The 18,874-nt window shown below is 45.8% G+C and overlaps 1 protein-coding gene across 1 annotated transcript in view; it reads right to left on the reverse strand.

The window, feature by feature from the left end:
- The window catches only part of LOC146812218 (protein-glutamine gamma-glutamyltransferase 6-like), a 150,333-nt gene that overhangs the window by 60,819 nt on the left and 70,640 nt on the right, over positions 1-18,874 (reverse strand). The window contains exons 8-9 of the mRNA XM_085619247.1: positions 12,098-12,201; positions 9,960-10,205 (exon numbers count right to left, since the gene is read on the reverse strand). Coding sequence (XP_085475373.1) covers positions 9,960-10,205; positions 12,098-12,201 — 350 coding nt within the window. The remainder of the gene's footprint in view (positions 1-9,959; positions 10,206-12,097; positions 12,202-18,874) is intronic.

An 18,874-nucleotide genomic window follows, 5' to 3' on the forward strand; every position in this document is an offset into this window, starting at 1 on the left:
GAACCTCGGGGACCGCCTCCTGGATAATTGTACCCCAGACTTGAAGTTGATAACCGGCCACCAGATATTTGTAGGATGTGCCTCTCATCCTTCCAGCTTGGTCCATTAATGATGTATTGCAATCCTCAAATTGACCACTGAAATTTCAACCTTTGTAAATGCTTCCCATTGGTTGGTGACTTTAATGTACAAATGAAAATTGTTAAGTCGCTAACAAAGCAAAAATGGCGTGCCTAGATTCATTCAAGTCAAGACTGATTTGCATATGGCTGGGTTCAAAAAGGAATGGCATGGTGAGCAAAAAAACGATTGATTTAGGCCCAGATCTCTGTACTGGGGTGAATGTATGACATTGTTCTGCATTCTGTCCATCAACTGTTGTTTTTGCATAGATTCATGAAAGCATTTCCTCACTGCAAATCTTTAATACATGGAATAAATGTGACTTCAGTAAAATATTGTGGAATATGTTCATAGAAGTAGGTTGGAATTGCACCTCTTTTGGCTAACTAATGAATAGACCTAGGTTAATTTATTGAAGCCTAAAAATGCTGCATGAACACACTAGGTACACATACCTTATTTATTGTACACAACACATGGCCAACACCGTAAATATGAAAACACATTGGAAACTGATAAGAATGAAAACCACACGAGTTTCACTGGAACAAGGATTTCTAAATGAATTTGTCACAATAAGAACCTGGTTCAATAATATGAAACTTGAAGGCTTAAAAACCCAACTTTCACCATATGCCAAGTCGCTTGGATTTACCCTCGACACCAACCTCACTGTAAAGGAGCACATTGCCAAAAATACAAAGATGGCCTTGTGCCAGCACTGTGTTCTAAAAAAGTCAGACTGTTACTTCCAGAAGGCAAATTTGGAACTACTGTTCAAGCCCTCATACTCTCGCATCGGGATGGTGGTAATGCCTTATATTCCTTGGCCCACCCACCACACTGGAACCCCATAGTGGCATCCTCCACCATGCAGTACCTCTCATCCAAGACCTGAAGAAATGTTATCACATTACCCCCATATGGATGGAACTCCTTTGCCAGCCCTCACCATTTCCAAAACCAACTGTATCATTTACAAAGCCATCACAACCAGCACCCCCGCTTATCTTGCAGACAAGCTCATCATTTCTGGTGGTTCTCAGCTCACTTGCAGTTAGGTCATCCTCAGAATGCAGACTAAGAAGTGTAAAAGAAGAAAGCGCACGAAAGAAGGCCATTTCTATCTGTGTACCCAGGACCTAAAACAACATCCCCATAGCCATAAAGGCTACCACAAAACTGCACCAGTATAGAAAGAGTTGAAAACTACCTTACAATGTATTAACAGTCCAGAAGCCGAGTTCCTCTCCTATTATTTGTTGCCTTAATGCTTGCCTTTGACCATGTACATCACCTCACAACTTTGTGGCTAGGTTAGCACTATAGAAATATCATATATACATATATGCATGCCTACAAACATACATACATACATACATACATACATACATACATACATACATACATACATACATACAGGCAGACATAAGAGTTTCAGATTTCGGGCAAAGATATACTGAGGTTTTCCGTTGGGGTTGTGTCACTTTTTTGAGCGCAGCCCTGATGCAAAATAGATTTTGGGATTTACAAAGCTAGGCAAAGCTCTATTTGTGTGGTCTTGCGTAGCTTAGTAAAAAAAAATAGAGCACCGCAATGCAAGCACTTAGCCGTGCCTTGCGTTACCTTGCATCAGGTAGTCGTTACATAGGTAGACCATTGCTGTTCCCATGCATCCACCCATGTATTTTAATGCAATCCCATATTTGCGATGACTTGTAAACACAGGTTTGCACCAAAATGGTGCACCTATTCAAGTCTGGCGTAATGAGGAGAAATATAGTTATGTATCCTCGCTACTTCCTCTTTGCATGGGTGCTGCATTTTGCAGCGCACTCTTACATTGGCGACTATGGCTTAGTACATGGGGCACTTATTCACTTAATAAAATAATTGTTCAAGAGGGATGACTAGAAACATGAAGCCCTACCCCCATGCATGATTTGAAAACTCCACCATTGAGGCTTCTTGTACCAGAGACGAAAAAAGGATGCACAGTGAGAATACACTTAAAATATGTGAGCCACTCCAGACCATTAGTTTATACGTGAACGCAGTCATGAGATCCAAGGGCGAACTGCCAGGCCCTGCTCAGACAGGTAGGGGCATAGTATCAGCAGGGGTGTTTGGGTGTAACACCCTTAAAAATGTATTCTTGATTTGGTAGGCCTGGTGCCCCAGAACTGGGTCGGCTGTGTCTGTGTTGATTTTATTGCCATTCCCAAAATCACTGAGAGATTTTACCTTGTTCATTTTTACGATCGGGGCCCTAATTATATACAGGTACCAGTTTACCAAAAAAGTAGTAACTATGCACCCTTAGAAGTTCTCCTTGAATGGATGCTTATTTACCACTTTTTGAAACTCACAAACATTGGCAGTAGTAGGCTTGGGAAGCTGCACCAGTTTTGAGTTTCCCAACATACTTCTGACCAGTGGTGGCTGTTGACATTTGAAAGTGGTGGGTCAAAGTTCTGGATGAGCCCTGTGATGAGCAAGCGAGCAGGCCAAGACTGTCATTAGGTGGTTAGGTGGGTTCTCCATCTGGGAAAATTTTGAAAAAAGAGTGGGCAGAGGGCGCATTTTCAAGCAAATTTGAGAAAGCACGAGGGTTAATAAAGCAATTGCGAAATAGTAGTTATGACATCAATAAAGAGATTTCATATGATAATGACGTGGGTAGCTGCTAATTCATTAAAACCAGAGAACTTCATAACAGACTTTGAGGCCTGTGAAAGGGGTTGTGATCTTCAGAATGTCTCAATAATGCCTGTTATGCTCATTGTACTTTAGACACATGCACCCTTTTCGCTCTACATCTCGTTCATATGCATATCTTACCAGCTTCAACAGCCTCTTTTCACTGACTCCTGAATGCACTTTCTCGCATCTCCTTCATTACCTCAGAAAACTCAAAACCGACTCCCCCGTTAGCACTGTATTTTCATTTACTTTTGCCTTCTCAATATTTTGGCAAATGTTCACCTCCTCCTTCACACATAGTTGCACAGAAACACAATTGCAACTGGAATAGGTGACAATTGCTCTGTTTCCCCAATAATTGAATGACCAAGTATGCTGAACACCTTTTTGATCCACTGACAGGCACTGTCAGAATTTGGCATTGCCTTCAGCCTTTGTCTCAGACTTCTCATTAGTGGCCCGTTATAAATGCCTGGAGGCGACTCCTTTCAAAGTACACTCTGTACAAAAGAAAAGCGATTGCATGGAAAGGCGAGGTCTGCAACTGACAATTTCTGGCCACAGAAATGCCATGTTGTTTTAATCGGCTTAACACAACCTTCCTATTTACATGTGCTGACATGCATTGAGGGAGCTTGGGCAAGACATAATATTGGCCCTTGATGTTGCTAACAGGCAGTACATTATGCTGGTGCACAGTGGCATGAATAGGGCACACTTGTATGAGACTTTTTGGGGGGGTTATGGCCATCTGGGTCTCGATGTAGAGGCCGGAGAATTGTTGTGCAAAGTTAAGCCTTAAACAGCATGTACATCCAAGCAACGCAAAGATCACATGTCACTTGCTGTTCCTGGAAACAATCATTACAGTACGCAGCTGTGCAGCCCTCATGCGTCAGCACTGTGGCAGCGGCGGCTTCTGTGATCATTGGGCTTTTGATGTGATAAAACAAGGCGCTCCAATACCATGACATATTAGTGAAAGCAAACACATTTAAATGTGACATTCATACCCAACCCTGTTTTGTCTAATTGGTGCCCGTTTTAATTTACAATGTTCACAACTTTTCATCTGCAATATAGGCTTGCAAAACAAGAGCAATAAATATTATTTAAAATGTACAAAACCATGTTAGGGTGCTGTGCATCACGTCCAAAAGCACAATTGCTGATGGATGAACCGTGGAACATTTAATGGCAGGGTTTCATATCACATGATTTCATTTCCATGTTATGACTTGAATGTTCTTCCACTTAGGTCAATCTCTGTTTCAGAAATCAGTTCTTTCCATTTTTTCTTTTCTAAAATGGCTACATAATTAGTCATAACCCTACTGAAACAAAATAAAATAGTTTGATATTTTCCATCCCAATTGTAGTGCACAGTTATTTCTGAACTGAATGCCGCACTTAGGGCCAGCTTTAGGGTAGTGTGACCGATGCGGCCGCACTGGGCGCTGACCTGTGGAGGGGGGCACTGACCTCAGGAGGGGTGTTGTGTTTAGCAATATCATATGATTGGAGAGGGGCACTTTCTCCCGGTGGTAGTGAGAGAATCCAAGGTGGCAGTCATGGGTTATTGGGGGTGGGGGGGGCACCAAAAGTGAATGTCGCACAAGGTGCCACCACCGATAAAGCCGGTTCAGGCCGCACTACAGAACAAAATTTGTCATAGCCAATAGGTCTCGCCTCTGGGACCTTATAAGTGTTTTGCTAGAGGTGTTTGGAAGTTTGGTAAGAGATGCAATTTAGCATAAAGAGATATGAAATAGGAAACCAGGAAAGTGTGATGGGAGAGGGAGGGAGAAGCAAAGGGATGAGAGAGAGTGAGATAAAGAAAAAGCGGATGGCGAGAAGAAGCGAGTAGGGGGATAAATATAAAAAGGGTTTGGTAAATATAGAAAAACGTTTTAGTGGTCGCAAACCCCTTTATAGATGAGGAAAATGTAAGGGAGAGGATCGATGTGGGGTTATATCAGAGCTGCTGACTTTGGTACTGGGGAACCAGGATCGAATCTTGGCGTCAGCTCAAAAGCCTGTGATTCTGGGCGAATCCCTTAATCTCCCAATGCCTAAAAATAAAAAGTGAATGTGGCCTTGTGTAATGTAACTGGTACTCACGCAAAGTGCTCCAAAACGTTTGGGTCGAGTTCATGTTTTATAAAGCTGCAAAAAACTAGGAAGCTTTAAAAAATAAAAAAACTTAAAAACTTGTTAATAATTTCCTTCCTGTGACTCTTGCACATTTTCTTACATTGCTACGTTCGTGGAGATTGTTAGCTCCGTTTCTTTACTGGTGTGAGTGCCTAATAGGGCTTACAAAGAACCACTTTGGGTGGACATGATCCGCGCGGGGGTGGGAAGCCTCAGCAGCGAGGATCCCTGGAGAGCATCTTCTGAGAAGAGAAGGTTTTTGGGTCACAGTAATGTTTGTCACATGCGCTAACATCAAACACGTGAACCCTGCAGACGTGGAGAGTAGGCCTGTGCTAAAATTTCGTTCCGTTAGCGGAAATTGCGATAATTTGACATTTTCGCGTTCCGCGGAAAGCGCGAAAATGTCAAAATTTCCCCATTCCGCAGCTTTGCGATAATTTGGTTCTTGCTCGCGCTGTAAAATAATACATTCTCGCGCGCGCGATCGCCTTGCCTGAATCCCTGCGTTCGCCGACAAGTTTTCTTGATCCGGTCGCGTTCTCCATGAGATGTTGTATTATTTTTAGCCATTTGCGCTGTCTCGCGACAGTTCGCGCCCGCAGTGACGTCATGCGTCGCGCGATCACGTCTTTCTTCTCGCGATCATGCACCGCGAGACAACTGAAAACAAGATGGCCGCGCCCGCGAGCAACCGCATGGGTAAGTTGGCGAGCCGCAACCATGCAGAAAATCTCGCGAACATGCGGGAAAAAAACTTCCGCATCTTCGCGATATTTCCGCGTGTTTGCGATAATTTTTAACATTTTCGCGATAATTTGCAAAAGTGGATTTCGCAAATTCCGCCCACCCCTAGTGGAGAGGGGGTGTAGGCATCACCTCAGAAAAACATTTTATAAATCACCGCCTATGCGATGCCTGGGTGCTCCCAAACTCCCTCCCTCCCCTTCGGATTCAGAAATTAGAACAAATAAAGGCGCGTGTAAAATCTAGCGGCCTGCTCAGGGTCACAAGTTGCACACAGCAGCTGAAAAGTTCCTCGTTCTAGTAAAGCAAGCACAAGACACCGGAGCAGACACAAGTCCTGCACAAAGCAAACACCGCGGTGCTTGGTGTGGGCCACACCCACACGCACAAATCTGTGCCCTCCAGCTAGGGGTGGAGAGGGAGTGATGCACGCACCGATCCATGCCCTCCAGCTAGGGGTGAAGAGGCGGAGTAATGCACGCACAAATACGTGCCATCCAGCTAGGGGTGGAGAGGTGGGGTGATGCACAAATCTGTGCCCTCCAGCTAGGGGTGGAGAGGCGGAGTGATGCAAGGCCGAGACAACACAGCAAGGGGGAAGTACCCGAATCATCTTCAGAAGACAGCACCACCCAGAGCACCACCGGGGCAGGTGACTGGAGGGCCGGGGAGAGGCAGAGAGAGAGTCAGATGCAAGGGGGCGGGCAATAAAGGTGTAAGAAAGGAGAGAAGAGGGGGAGAGAGAGTCATACGCAGAAATACAGTGTTAGAAAGTAGAGAAGAGGGAACGAGAGAGGGAAAACGTGCGAGTGGTAGTGAGAAGATTAAAAGGGGCAAAAGGATGCTGGATAGAGGTAATGTGAAGTGAATGTAAAGGGGGAGAGAACCTCAGGAAACATCTATGACGGGGAAAAGATCTGAGGTGAGAGTAATGACATCAGAGAGGGGGGTGAACGGGAAGGTGAGGGAAGAGCTGATGTAAAGGAGGAGAAAAGACTGAAAGAGGAGTCCTGGTGAGTGATGGAGGGAGGTGAATAAGAGGCAGAGGGGTGGGGGTGGGGTAAGGAGGAAGCAGAGGGTGAAAGGGAAACATCCGGGTGAGAAAATAGGAAGCGGGAAGGAAGTTTTCAAACATTGAAAGCTCTAAAGTCTCAGATCTAACTATGTGGCCGAAGTTCAAAGTACGAGGGTTACCGTTTCTAGGGAAGGTGTAAATAAAACCATTCACACCCAGCAAGATTAGCCACCACAAAAGAAAGGGACTTGTGGGTACAGTCACTGTTGCAAGGCGCTGGATGACACTACACTGGTGGCGCCGAGGTCGGACCTCATCAAAACAAACAGAGTACATAAGGAACCTGGTCACACATCAGCAGCCCAGGGTGAAAACCATCATCTACCCGTCCTTCAAGCCTCTGACAAGTCTGAATAATTGAATTAATGCTGGTCATTGCGCGGAAACCCTGGGGAAAAAAACAGATTTTACACCACTTTCTCTTTCTTTATTTATGTATTGAAAATATTTGAAGAAGATGAGGAGGCAAAATAAAGTAGGAGTCACGAAAAGAAAACCAAACGAAAAGCAGACAGCCATAAAAAACAAGCGCAGGCGCGCAGAGCGTAATTCGCCGGCGAAAGAGTGGCCACTGCTGTGCATGTGCAAGCGTTAGTGGCCTATTAGACATGGCTGAAAGACAAGCGTGGCCCCGTGGCCGCGAAAGTTAAAGTCCAACGACAGCGTTTACCCTACGGGAGCTAGCAGCGGCGGGTGGGATAGTTGCAAACAGATGGCGCTGCTGCTCACTGCCGCAAGGTAAACGCCGTACATGCACGAGGGCTTATTGGAAACAGTGCAGTATAGTCCCAAAAAGTACGGAGTGATTCCAAAAGGTCACTCCAAAGCCGCGCTGCCACGCTGTGTAGGCGACACCTAAAAACACTTTAGACCCTGTACTGAGACCGCCTCTGCCAGGGAGCCCGCTTGGGCAGAGCCATTGTAACAGGGGCACCTGGAGTGCAGAGACATACAGGACTCATTTATGCAACTCGCTTGGGTGAAGATCTCCAGGAAGTGTGGGCCAAAGAGGTCCTTAAATGCTTTATAAAACTCTGCCATGAGATCGTCTGACCAAGGAGCTTTCCCATTATCATAATGGCGTGCGGTCATAAATCTTATCAGCAGTCAAGGGTTTGTTTCAGGCTGTCGGTCGTCAGGTTAAAGCTGGACACAGCTAATGTTGTCTAGCTAGTCAGCTGACCATGTCCTACAGACAGTATTTGAAAGCAGTATATCTGCATGCAGACAACAGGCTACATCATGTATATGGTGTCAAAATGCTGTACATTGCACACAGTACTGAATGACTAAGCCCTTTCCATGCCAAGTGCTGAAACTGTTGGCCCTTTCAATCATTCAGATTTTTGGGGGGGGAAGGGACGTTTCAAACGTACTAATACACAGGGCTCCATCAATGGAGCTTAAGAAGGCACAAAACGTAATTCCTTTCTTGGAACTCCTCAGGAGATATGCGTCATGTTTGCTGTGTAGTGGGTACCGTGGAAGACAAAAACTGCTTTTATCACTATTTCCAGAGATCCTGACCTACCTATTCTCACAGGTTTTGTGTCTGACGTATTCTGTCTCTTTTTTAGTTCTCTGGGTTTGTAATTGGCAACATGCCTGAGTACAACCTGGCATGTTGAACATGTGGCACAGTTACCAGCAGATATAACCCCTTACTCCAACAAACTCCCCAGTCTGCAACCCCCTTCCTAAGATAAGAAAGCAGAGGAAAGACGTGCACAGATGTTTTTTTTATTTGCGCTTACCTCTTGAAGGTGGTGCATGCTGCAGTCCTCATGGCTGATCGGGCTTTGCTGCAGGGCCACAGTGAAGGGAATGAACTGAAGGTGGTTGACTTCCTACAGCCAGCGCAAACCTAACCAATCCTGGGGCCGCTCTCATGCTGTTTTCAGCATGAGAGAAGCGTCAGGATTGGTTTGAACAGGCTTACCCAGCCGTCCTTTTGAGCCTAGATGCAGATGTCTGCAACCCCCAGCAGTTCAACACTGCTGGGATTAGTGCAGTCTGAAGTACGCATGTCGGGCTGTCCATCACAAACAGCCAGCAAATCCAACATGCGCACTCCCCTCTGGCTGCCAACCTCACAAGTCATCCTGATCATGCGGCTGCCATCAGCCCCGCCCTCATACTCTGGCACTTGCTGCCTGTAATAAAATGGTAATAATGACCAATATTTATTTACATGTACCTGCTGTGCTCACAGCAGGTGGGGCAACTCTCCTTTGCCCTTTAGGAGGAACCACCACTGCTTATGACAAACACAAAAATGTTATGGGATGAGTGCTTGCAAATAGTGTAACCAGTGGCATTCCAGCCCATCATTTTTCGCACACTGTGCCACTCTAGAAAGAGGCCCACCTGATGTAAATCAGTACTGACCCTATTCTTAATGGAAACAGTCTAGTATTTTTGACCACTTCCTTCAGAATGACTGGTCATTCCCATGATATATGTATGGAGGTAACCTATTGCCCACATTTTCACAGCCACTTATCATTTTCTGCTCTACTGAACGTCATCATTTTCCTGCTGGTATAAAATATGCTGTGTAAAATTGTTCAACATTAATCTGAAGGTTGGACCTTATCAAAACTTCTCAATCATAAATGAGGGCTTCCTCTTGTGTTCTATCATCGAATTATCATGTAATTCTTTTCCATTGCTTTTTCACTGCTTGAAGGTCTTTCTGTGAGTTAGTTGTAAGGATGATGCATGTTCAAAATATAGCTTTTTTCATCATATGTGTCTAGTAATCTAATTTCTAATGACGACTCTTCCATTTTAGTCCAGTTTCCTGTGTCATTGATTAGATGGCGTGCCTATGTCTCTGCCATTTCATATTGAGTTTTAAGTTGAGTAAAGGGTATTATTTTTGTCCTGGCACATATATCTCCTTGCATAGAAATTTTAATTGCGTCCCAGCTCTCAAATCTCCTTAGGATGTCCAGCCCCAGAATATTGTCCCCCATCCATTGAGATACTGTAGGTGTCCTTTTAAGAACCTTGTTGCTTTGGTAGTCTTTCTCATCATGGCATTTAGTGTACGGTGAAGTAGACATGAATGTAGCATAGTGTGTGTAGGTGCACATTGTACACAGACAAAAAATGTAAGAGTGCATTATACTGTATGCTATGAATGCTGCATTACCTTCTTGATATTTGTAATTTCCAGTGACATCTTCAAAATTGTCGCTGCCCACAGCCTTGGTCCGGGTAAACTGACCGATTGTGGTGGTGTCTGATTGAACCAGCTCCAAATCTTCATTTTCTTGATCGTATACCCATAGTTTGCGGTCTGCATTCATCTCAGAGAATACAAAAGGCCCATCATATAGCAAGTCGACATCACCGCTCTTGACCGCTTTGACAGATGTCGGTCCCAGTTGGAATATTCCTATGGAGGAGAGAGAAAGGTAACTGTGATATTGTATGTTTGCACTCCATCAAGGCTTATTATGAAAAATTCAATACCTTGCGTCCAGTAATGGCCATTTCTTTGGGGCAGTATGAAAGTAGCGAATGCTAACTCAGTCTCATGCATCAGCAAGATTGTAACTGATTCTAAATTTTCCAGATATGTGGTTTACAGGATTTATTATGAGCATAACTCACTTTTGGTTAAATAGGTGTAACTTGCAGACCTGACAAGTTCAAAAGAACTTTCACTACACTGAATTGGGTAGGGGCATGAAGGGGTTGGAGCTTCATGTCGAGGGTGCACTTAAGGACGCTTCTATGCCCTCCATACTCTGACCCACCATCAACTCTCCCCCAAGGTAAATAATATCTTTCTGAGGTGGCTGCCGAAGTCCTAGGGTGTTTGTTACAACACTTAATGGACATCTTCTTCTCAGAGCCTTCCGAGACAAGCTGAACTGCATTGGGTTCCAGCTCATCTTCCCTGCCACCTTGTGAAATGAGATCCTCACTGGGCGACCATGGGATGGGTGCCCATTTCATGTGACACACAGTGGTACCATGTGAGTTGACAGGTCTGCAGTTGTGTTGGATCCAATACTGGCAATGATCTCTTTGGATGCTCTAGTGAACTTGTAGTCTTCCAATCTATTTTTCTGATCAATCTCTTTATCTGACCAATATACAAAAAGATCACACTCCGTGGTCCAGCCTGCCAGCGGGCACTGTCCATCGGAAACAATACCTGTAGTTTGTGAGAACTACAAAGCATCATCTTCAATTTTTTGGGACAGGTTTAGATGACTACTATAGACTGTTGTGTATTTTCAGGAAGTATATGCAGTAACCTAGTTGTATTCGTTGAGCTTTACAGATTATTTTTATCTTGCAACCAGAGATTTGCTTTCATACTCCACAATAAAGAACCTTTGTGTATCCTGAAATACATTGAGTTACGAACATGCTTGATATTTTCAGATCTCCAAATTAATGGACCTACGAAGATAAAGAATTTTGGGAAACACTAGGCAGCACTGTGCAAATTCTTGAGGTATTTTCTCTGGGGCGGGTCCTCCACTACGGCAGAGGAGCGTTGCCCCACTGATTCTAAGCAGTAAGAAACATAAAATGATAAAAACTTAGAGTTATCCTTGTATGCTTCGTGTCCTGCTGCTTTGCGGCAGACTGGCGGGCGGGCGGGCGGGTGGGCGGGGCTGCTCTGCTCTCCAAGCAGGGGAGGAGTGGTTTACCCACTCCTAAGTGCACAATGATGGTTTGGTGGGCCATCTCAGGCCGCCCAAACCAGTCATGCGCACTTTCCCCGTTCTCCATGCAGGCTGCATTACAGCCTGCATGGAGAACATGCCCACCCCTCATGCACCTGGCTGGTAACCATGTCACGGCCCTCCGACCAATCACAATGCTGCATTTCAGTGTTGTGATTGGCTTAGGAGAGGGAGCCTGGATGACTGCTTCCTGTTCCTGTCGGAGTCGGAGGCAGGAGAGCAGGAGCAGAAAAGAAGAAGGACCTGGGTTCAAGGTAATTTTGTTTTTTTATTCCGATCCCCCCCAATATGACTCCCCCATGCCATCCCTACCCCCCCATGCTCACCCCACCACTCACGAGCCATGCCGGCTGCCACTGCATTTTCTCCGTATCAAAATTGAATGTTTTCTAAATGTCCTCAAATAATTCCTTAAGCCCACACGTTCCATAAAAATGCAGACGCAACCCCCTTCGATTTGTAATTTGAGATAGTTGCAGCCAGATCCTCCTCAGTAAAGGAACAACATAGCTTCAATTGTGTCTGTAACTACTTCTCCTTCAAATGTAAACGTGTGTTTTTCTATGTACCGGGCACAGTATACCTCCACTTAGCTCCTGAGGTGTGGCATCCAGAACCTGCCATCCATCGCTCTGTGGTCCCAGGTCCTTTCGTTTGAACCAACATTCATTCCAGACATGGAAATTCCTATATATAAAATGACAAAGTACTGGTCAGCTTCTGTCATTTCAAGCACATCACACGAATATTTTAAAAAACTCTGCAGTAACTGATGAAACCCAGTCTACTATGTTGATTACTAAAGCTGCCATATATTATATTGACCAAATCCTAGAAGTGTCAGAAATTAGACGGGCCTGATTTCAAGGGCGAAAAAAATGGCATTTACTTCATCAGGGCAATGCATTTAAATACTCCGTCGCTCTGACAGAGAACCCATACTCCACACTCAGATAAGTCCACTGACACTGCGGTCATCTCTTAACATTGGAAAAAACCACTGTCACAGCTCCGTCAAATGTGTCGGACACCCGTCATAGTCCCATTATTGGCAACACACCCCACCCACACCACAACAGAATATGCATGCATAAATAAATACACAACACCACTTTTGTTTGGGAAAAATATTGCTGCAGGTTTATTCCATATAAAAGTATGCAATATGGTGGGTTATCTTACGGGCGATCCAAGGGCAGGCAGCTGTACTAACCTATGCTGCCCTGCCCGCCTGATGAGCCAAGCACTGTGGAGAATCCAATCAGCGCTATCCTTTTGGGGGTGATCCCCTTACTGGATCACGTGACCTATTGGTCCCTTATTACTCACGCCCCTTTCAGGGCGGAGCGTAGCATGGCAAGCCCCCAGTAGTTCAGGCCCCCAACCGCCCGAAGAACTAACGGGGCGCCGACGTAATTATTCCAGGCCTCTCTGCTGAGGTTCCTGGGATTTGGCTCTGGCACCCCAATTGTGCTCTTGCAGAGGTACCGTTCTGTACCCATATGCTTCCAGATCGCCCTGGAACTCCGCCACAGCTCTGGAGGCGGCCACCGTCGCCTAAAGAGCCCCCCACCAAAACAGTTACTTCCTCGTTGCAAGCTGTAATTTCCCGGGCCTCATTCATGTCCAGTCGGAACAGATCCAGGCCCACCTGTGGCAAGTGCACACGAACTTTGTCAAAATAACCTTTGGTGTTCGCCCGGCATAGCCCCTGCCTGATGAAGCCAAAGCCCCTTGCTCTGCGAATTTGCACATGGAGCGGTTTACTCTTCTCTGGGAATGTGCCAAAACCTCGCATGACCTGCAAGAATATGATGGCCTCCAAGGAGGGAGCTCTAATCTTAAACATCGCTATCTTCCTTCAAGCTGAAGTGGCTCCCATCTCCTGCAACCTGTAGTTGCAGTTCTTCTAGCCTTTTGTGCACCCTAACGCCTGCTTCCCCAATTCATGGAACAGCGGCACACTTGTTTACAGGACCGCTTCCACAACCAGCCTATATACTTGGCTATGCGGACGGGGCATTTTGTGCATCACTGAAGCGACCCGTAACCTGACCTGGGGGCAGAGTGCACCTACTTTGTTGAGGTTGACCAGACATGTGCACGGCCTTCTCTATTAATAAACCTTGACGAACAAAACTGTTTTTCGGCTAGCGCACACTATTGTAGTCACAACAACAATTTAGAGAGAAGTTACGCCTACTACCAGACTTGCTTAACTATCGCTGTATCACAGATGCCCACGTACCTGCGAAACAGCTATGACCCTTGATGCTCTGTAGGTCATGCCCCCACTACATTTATGCAGTTTCCTGCAGTGTACCCTTCTGCCCCTGTATGGGTGGGAAAATACCTGCAACATTGCAAATCCCACAGCACTCACATTCTCAGGCAGTCCGGTGGGGAGAGAGGGGTCCTTAGCATTGGTTCTGCTACATTGCCTGGCCTCCTAGCCCGCAAGCACCCTTGTCTGACAGCAGACTTTCTGCTGTGTTGCCCGTGCATTGTCCGCACCCTGGCGCAAGACGTCCCGTTCTATACCTCTGCTAACAGACTACCTTCAGTGAGGCAGGGGTGAACGGTTGTATGTTGGGCATTTGACCATAAGAACCTTGGTTTGCTTTGGCAGGGATCAAATTGTTGCCTCTGTCATACTCCAAATAGTGGCAATGTGCAGTTCTTTTGCATTCTACACTTCAGGGTGGGACTACATACCCCACGAGACAACGGAGTCGTGTGTATATTACCCATTAGAATCTAAGGTTCCCAGTGTCAATTGATGACTATCCCGCCATGGAATATGTGACATAAGCAAGGGAGCCTTCGTGTACTTGTCATTATCCCTCCTGTCGTACAGTAATTTTGCCTTTACAGTTTAATCTGTGGTATTCGCCCCCAGACTTCCCAGGCTGCATACTGCTGGCCATGTGTGCAACTGCTGGCGTAATAAGGGAATCTCCCATTGCAACTTGCATTGAAAGAACGCCCGCTTGAATGTGCTATTTTGGAAGCGATCAAGTGATAACATCTCTCTTCCCCATAAGACCCCAGAACTTGGGGGCAAACCCAGTGGTGACCATGCCTTACATGGTACATCTACCCCAGCGCTTGGCTATCAATGTGCTAGGGACCCCAGTCCCGAAAGATGCCCCTTCTATTGTCTGGTTCTAGCCCGCAGCTGGATAACCGGGGGGGGGGGGGCAGACAAGTTTGTGTAACCAGAGGGGAAAGTGTGTGCAAATACCTGCCCTTTCCTGAATTTTGGGATGCCAAAAGGTCGCAAATACCCTTTCGCCTTTTTTTTTGCCACTGACGCAGTGTTTGCCACACTTTTCCGTGCCACCGCACACTTGTTAGCTGACAACTACCACCACCACCCGCCAGCTGCCCTGGTTAAAGCGCGGGAGGATGTATTACTGAAGCTACCCGATACCGGCCCTTGGCTGCAGGGGAATGCCCACCCAGTGTCCATGGTACCTGATTCTATATGGTGTGTAAAATTATACTTTCCCCACCATTGGGCTGTTAACCGGTGGCAAAGGCAGACTGTTATTTTGCGGCTTATGATATTGCCTCTAGATATATACTACAAAACCACAGTACCTACTACACGCCAGTACCCTTGGGTTTAACACTGCCTGTTAGTTGTATAAGATAACTGAAGCCACCATTCTGGCTGCCCTGTGTAGTATATTGTAAATGCTTCCATTCTGAACTGGTGGGACTGTCACCCTAACGTGTTGAACATTCATTAAATGCCTCCCTTCGATGAATAACAAGCTCAAACGCAAATGGGACCATTACACTAATCAACTTCTGCAACAGCCAGACAGGTCACCTGCACGTACGCCAGGTGCCAAAAGCGGAAAGCGGGAGCCCTTTGGAAACGGAATAGTGGTGCCCAGTCCCCACGTTGGAGACAAAATTGAACTCATTGTACTGCGAGAGAGGTACGTGTGGAGACAAATTAACTATTCTTTGCAAAACAGGGCCTGTCCATAACTTTTGTCTATATTGGGACAAAGGATGAACCATGATAATATCACTGATCTAGTCTGAGATGTCATATACGCTACCTCTGGCATATATCTCATGATTCGCCATATCTGACTGACACCAATCACTCCTCCTGTGCTTTGTGTGATATTGGCCCACTTTGGTGGGAGCAGAGCCCAGTGAAGTATACTTGGCTTCTAGGACAATAAAGCACAAGTGTTAGGTGACAAAGATGAAACCATACTTGCCAAAACCGACAACCATTTTACCATTTCTCCTCAGTAGAACATGCATCAATAAGACATTGATAAGGGCCATGTGCATAACTCCTGGTGGCCAAAGGACTTTGTTGTCCAAGCAGCGAAATCTTCGCTCAATGCAATCGAAACAGATTCTCACGGCGCACGCCACTCAGGCGCCAAACAGGACACCAAGGTTAGCACCGAACATCCTGACTCCAAAGGAAGGGCACCCCAGACCCAACCCTCTGCGCAAGAGAGGTCTCAAGTCTTCGTGCCATTAACTTACACTGTCAGTAACCTTCCTCACAGTGGGCATGTAAGAACTGCACTGTCTCACTTAAAGTTGCTCCAGGCAGGTGCATTTTCATTGTCTGAGTACAACTATGAGAGACATTTAAATGAATATGAAATTACCTTTATTGCTAGCAAAATCAAACTCTGGAGGCGAGGGAGACATACTGATCCGTAATTACACTGCACAATGCTCCGGCCAAGCCGCAAAACCAAGTAACATCACCCACTAACCCCGAAACTTGGGCAAGAGTGGCGATTAAGATTATTCCATGCCCACAAGGCTATAAGAATGGACCGTTAGGTATCCTGGTGATTGAATCCTACACAGCGACATACCGACTGCTGGACGGGCGTCTCCATTAAATGAGAGACGCTTCGGCTTTAAATCGAAATTACCGAACACACCTGCGATATCCCCTCCCAGTATATGCGAAGATAGGCAAATCTGAAAATCACCGCGCTAAGAGATATTATTCTCTATGAATTAATAATGGCAAACTATGATTAAATCCTTGAGCCATACGGAGTGAGACAGTGAATTGGAGTTAGGAGATACTCTTCCATCGCCGCCACATACTGGATCCTACATGGACATAAGTGCGCAATTATTGTCCTCAGAAATACAGTCCTGAAGAGACCCGGTACCTTGAGTGGGTAGAAACGTCGTCGACAACACACATAAAGAGACAGTTTTTGACCAAACAATTACAAATTATAACGAGTCTGTCCTTATATAATTTTCCAATAACCTTTTAATCCTTTGTTCTTCACTTTTGTCATACACAAGCATTTACAATAGGTTATGGTTTTTCACTTGGGGTCACATGTCACTGTAAATATGAATTGTATATATCTGTAATTCTCATAAATTCTCAAAAATAGAAAAGTCTATGATATTAATGAACTTTAGAATAAAATAATACCTACCTCGGCTGAGGTTAGGTTGAATAAAAAGGAAATAGGCTTTTTGTGTGGGCTTATTATGAAGATTGATTTACAATTGATTTGATATGGTTTTTGTAAAGAAAAGTCATATGAGGTTGTGATTAATTCAGAGTGACATAATTTAGTCACATATTATTAATTATTGTTCACAAATGAGTTCCTTGTGAATATTGTTTTGTACTCAGTACCTACCCGGTTCACAAGGACATAAGGGTTGCTCTTGTTATTTTGAATATAATAATATAAATAATATAAATAATATAATATAATATATGGCTTGGGCAGCGCATCGGAATATAGTGTATATTCAATAAATTATTGCCTGCTGCTGTGGTCATCTCTAAATCGACAAACAGCGCTGACTGGTGGAAAGCTGTCACCAGCGCCGGTGTTGACAATTAAGTGAAAGTGCCACGCACCAGGGACCACCCTGTCCGATCTAGCACAAGTGAACTGTCACTTAGTCAAGTGTGCAGGTCACACTAGGGTGCTCCAGTCGTGAGTTTCAATCCGAGAAAGCAGTAAACCGGGGGTAACGTAGGCCTACGCGAGGGGGGAAGGTGACTATATTGCCTACAACCCTTCCAGGGGATACCCATTAAACAATGCTCGCATATGCCTCAACCAAAGTCGCATATAGCAGGTCAAGAACCCCGCAGGCTACAGTAACTCTATGCCACCGGTGCCCATTATCCGCTCGGATAGACGGACATACCACCAATCTGACCAATGCCACCACCCCGCGTGCACAGGGGCAGGCCCACGGCCCCTTCCTACGGCACCGAAATGACACTAGCGTAAAAGGAGAAATAACACAAACCGCGGGACAGTGCCACCCGGTGGCAAAAAGACCTCCTAGGGCACAGAACTATACATGGATACATGGACAAACAGTAGGAGTCTCCGTACGTGAGCCTCCCGTGTTGTCGTGCTCGTTCCCCGGCTCCGGCACTCTGTTAGCTGATGCAGTCCCTGGTGACATCTTCCTGCCCCACAGATGCACAGCCACGCCATCCATACAAAACACAATGCAAAATCAACTGGGCACAATCAAGGGCAAGGAACACTGGGGGGGACATACTGATGTGAGTAATTACACCCATTGTACCAACGCGAACCTCTAAGACCACCGCGGTGTAAAGCTGTTTTTATTTTAAAAAATTTTTTTTGGGGGGGGGCGCATTTCTGGGCTGGAGTCGCCTGAGCGATGTACACATGTTCCATAACCCCTGGCGGCACCAGGACCATGTTGGCCCAGCAGCAACAAACAGATTGCTCACAGCGCACCCCCCTACAGCGCCCCCCAGGCGCCACGGGACAAGCCAAGGTTTAAACTGAGCATCCCAACTCCAAGTAAAGGCAACACAACCAACCAATCCCCTTCTCTGGTCACTCTCAAAGGCACCACTGTAAGGGCCCACCTTACCAACAGCTCCTACATGAAGCTTGGGTGCACTCTGTGAATAATGTAGGCTGATAACTGCCCGTCGCTCCTACACTGTCATTTCATGCAGAACGAACACCGGTAGCCCTGGAGGATACCCCGGATTTTGCAGCTGCCGGTCCGCAGTGACATCAACGCCTATCCTGTGTGCTATTAACAATTCAATCTTTTGACCAGACCCATAGCTGTAATACTGTGACAACAAAAATGGCTATGAGCAGGACGCTTTATTGCCCTTATGCATGAACTAGGGCTGTTCTACCTAGCAAAGACGCTGCGCCCATATAATCCGGCAGCCAAATGGTGCCCGTGAACCGCCCACAAACATATCCTTTGGCGCTGCATGTTCTGCGAAACCTCATGCCTAAGCAACGCAAGTGCCCCAATTAACTTATATCCGCATGGGGGGAAGACATACAAATGACGTGAATAGCAGTTG

The sequence above is a fragment of the Triturus cristatus genome, chromosome 7 (assembly GCF_964204655.1).
Source record: "Triturus cristatus chromosome 7, aTriCri1.1, whole genome shotgun sequence".
Classification (NCBI taxonomy): domain Eukaryota; kingdom Metazoa; phylum Chordata; class Amphibia; order Caudata; family Salamandridae; genus Triturus; species Triturus cristatus.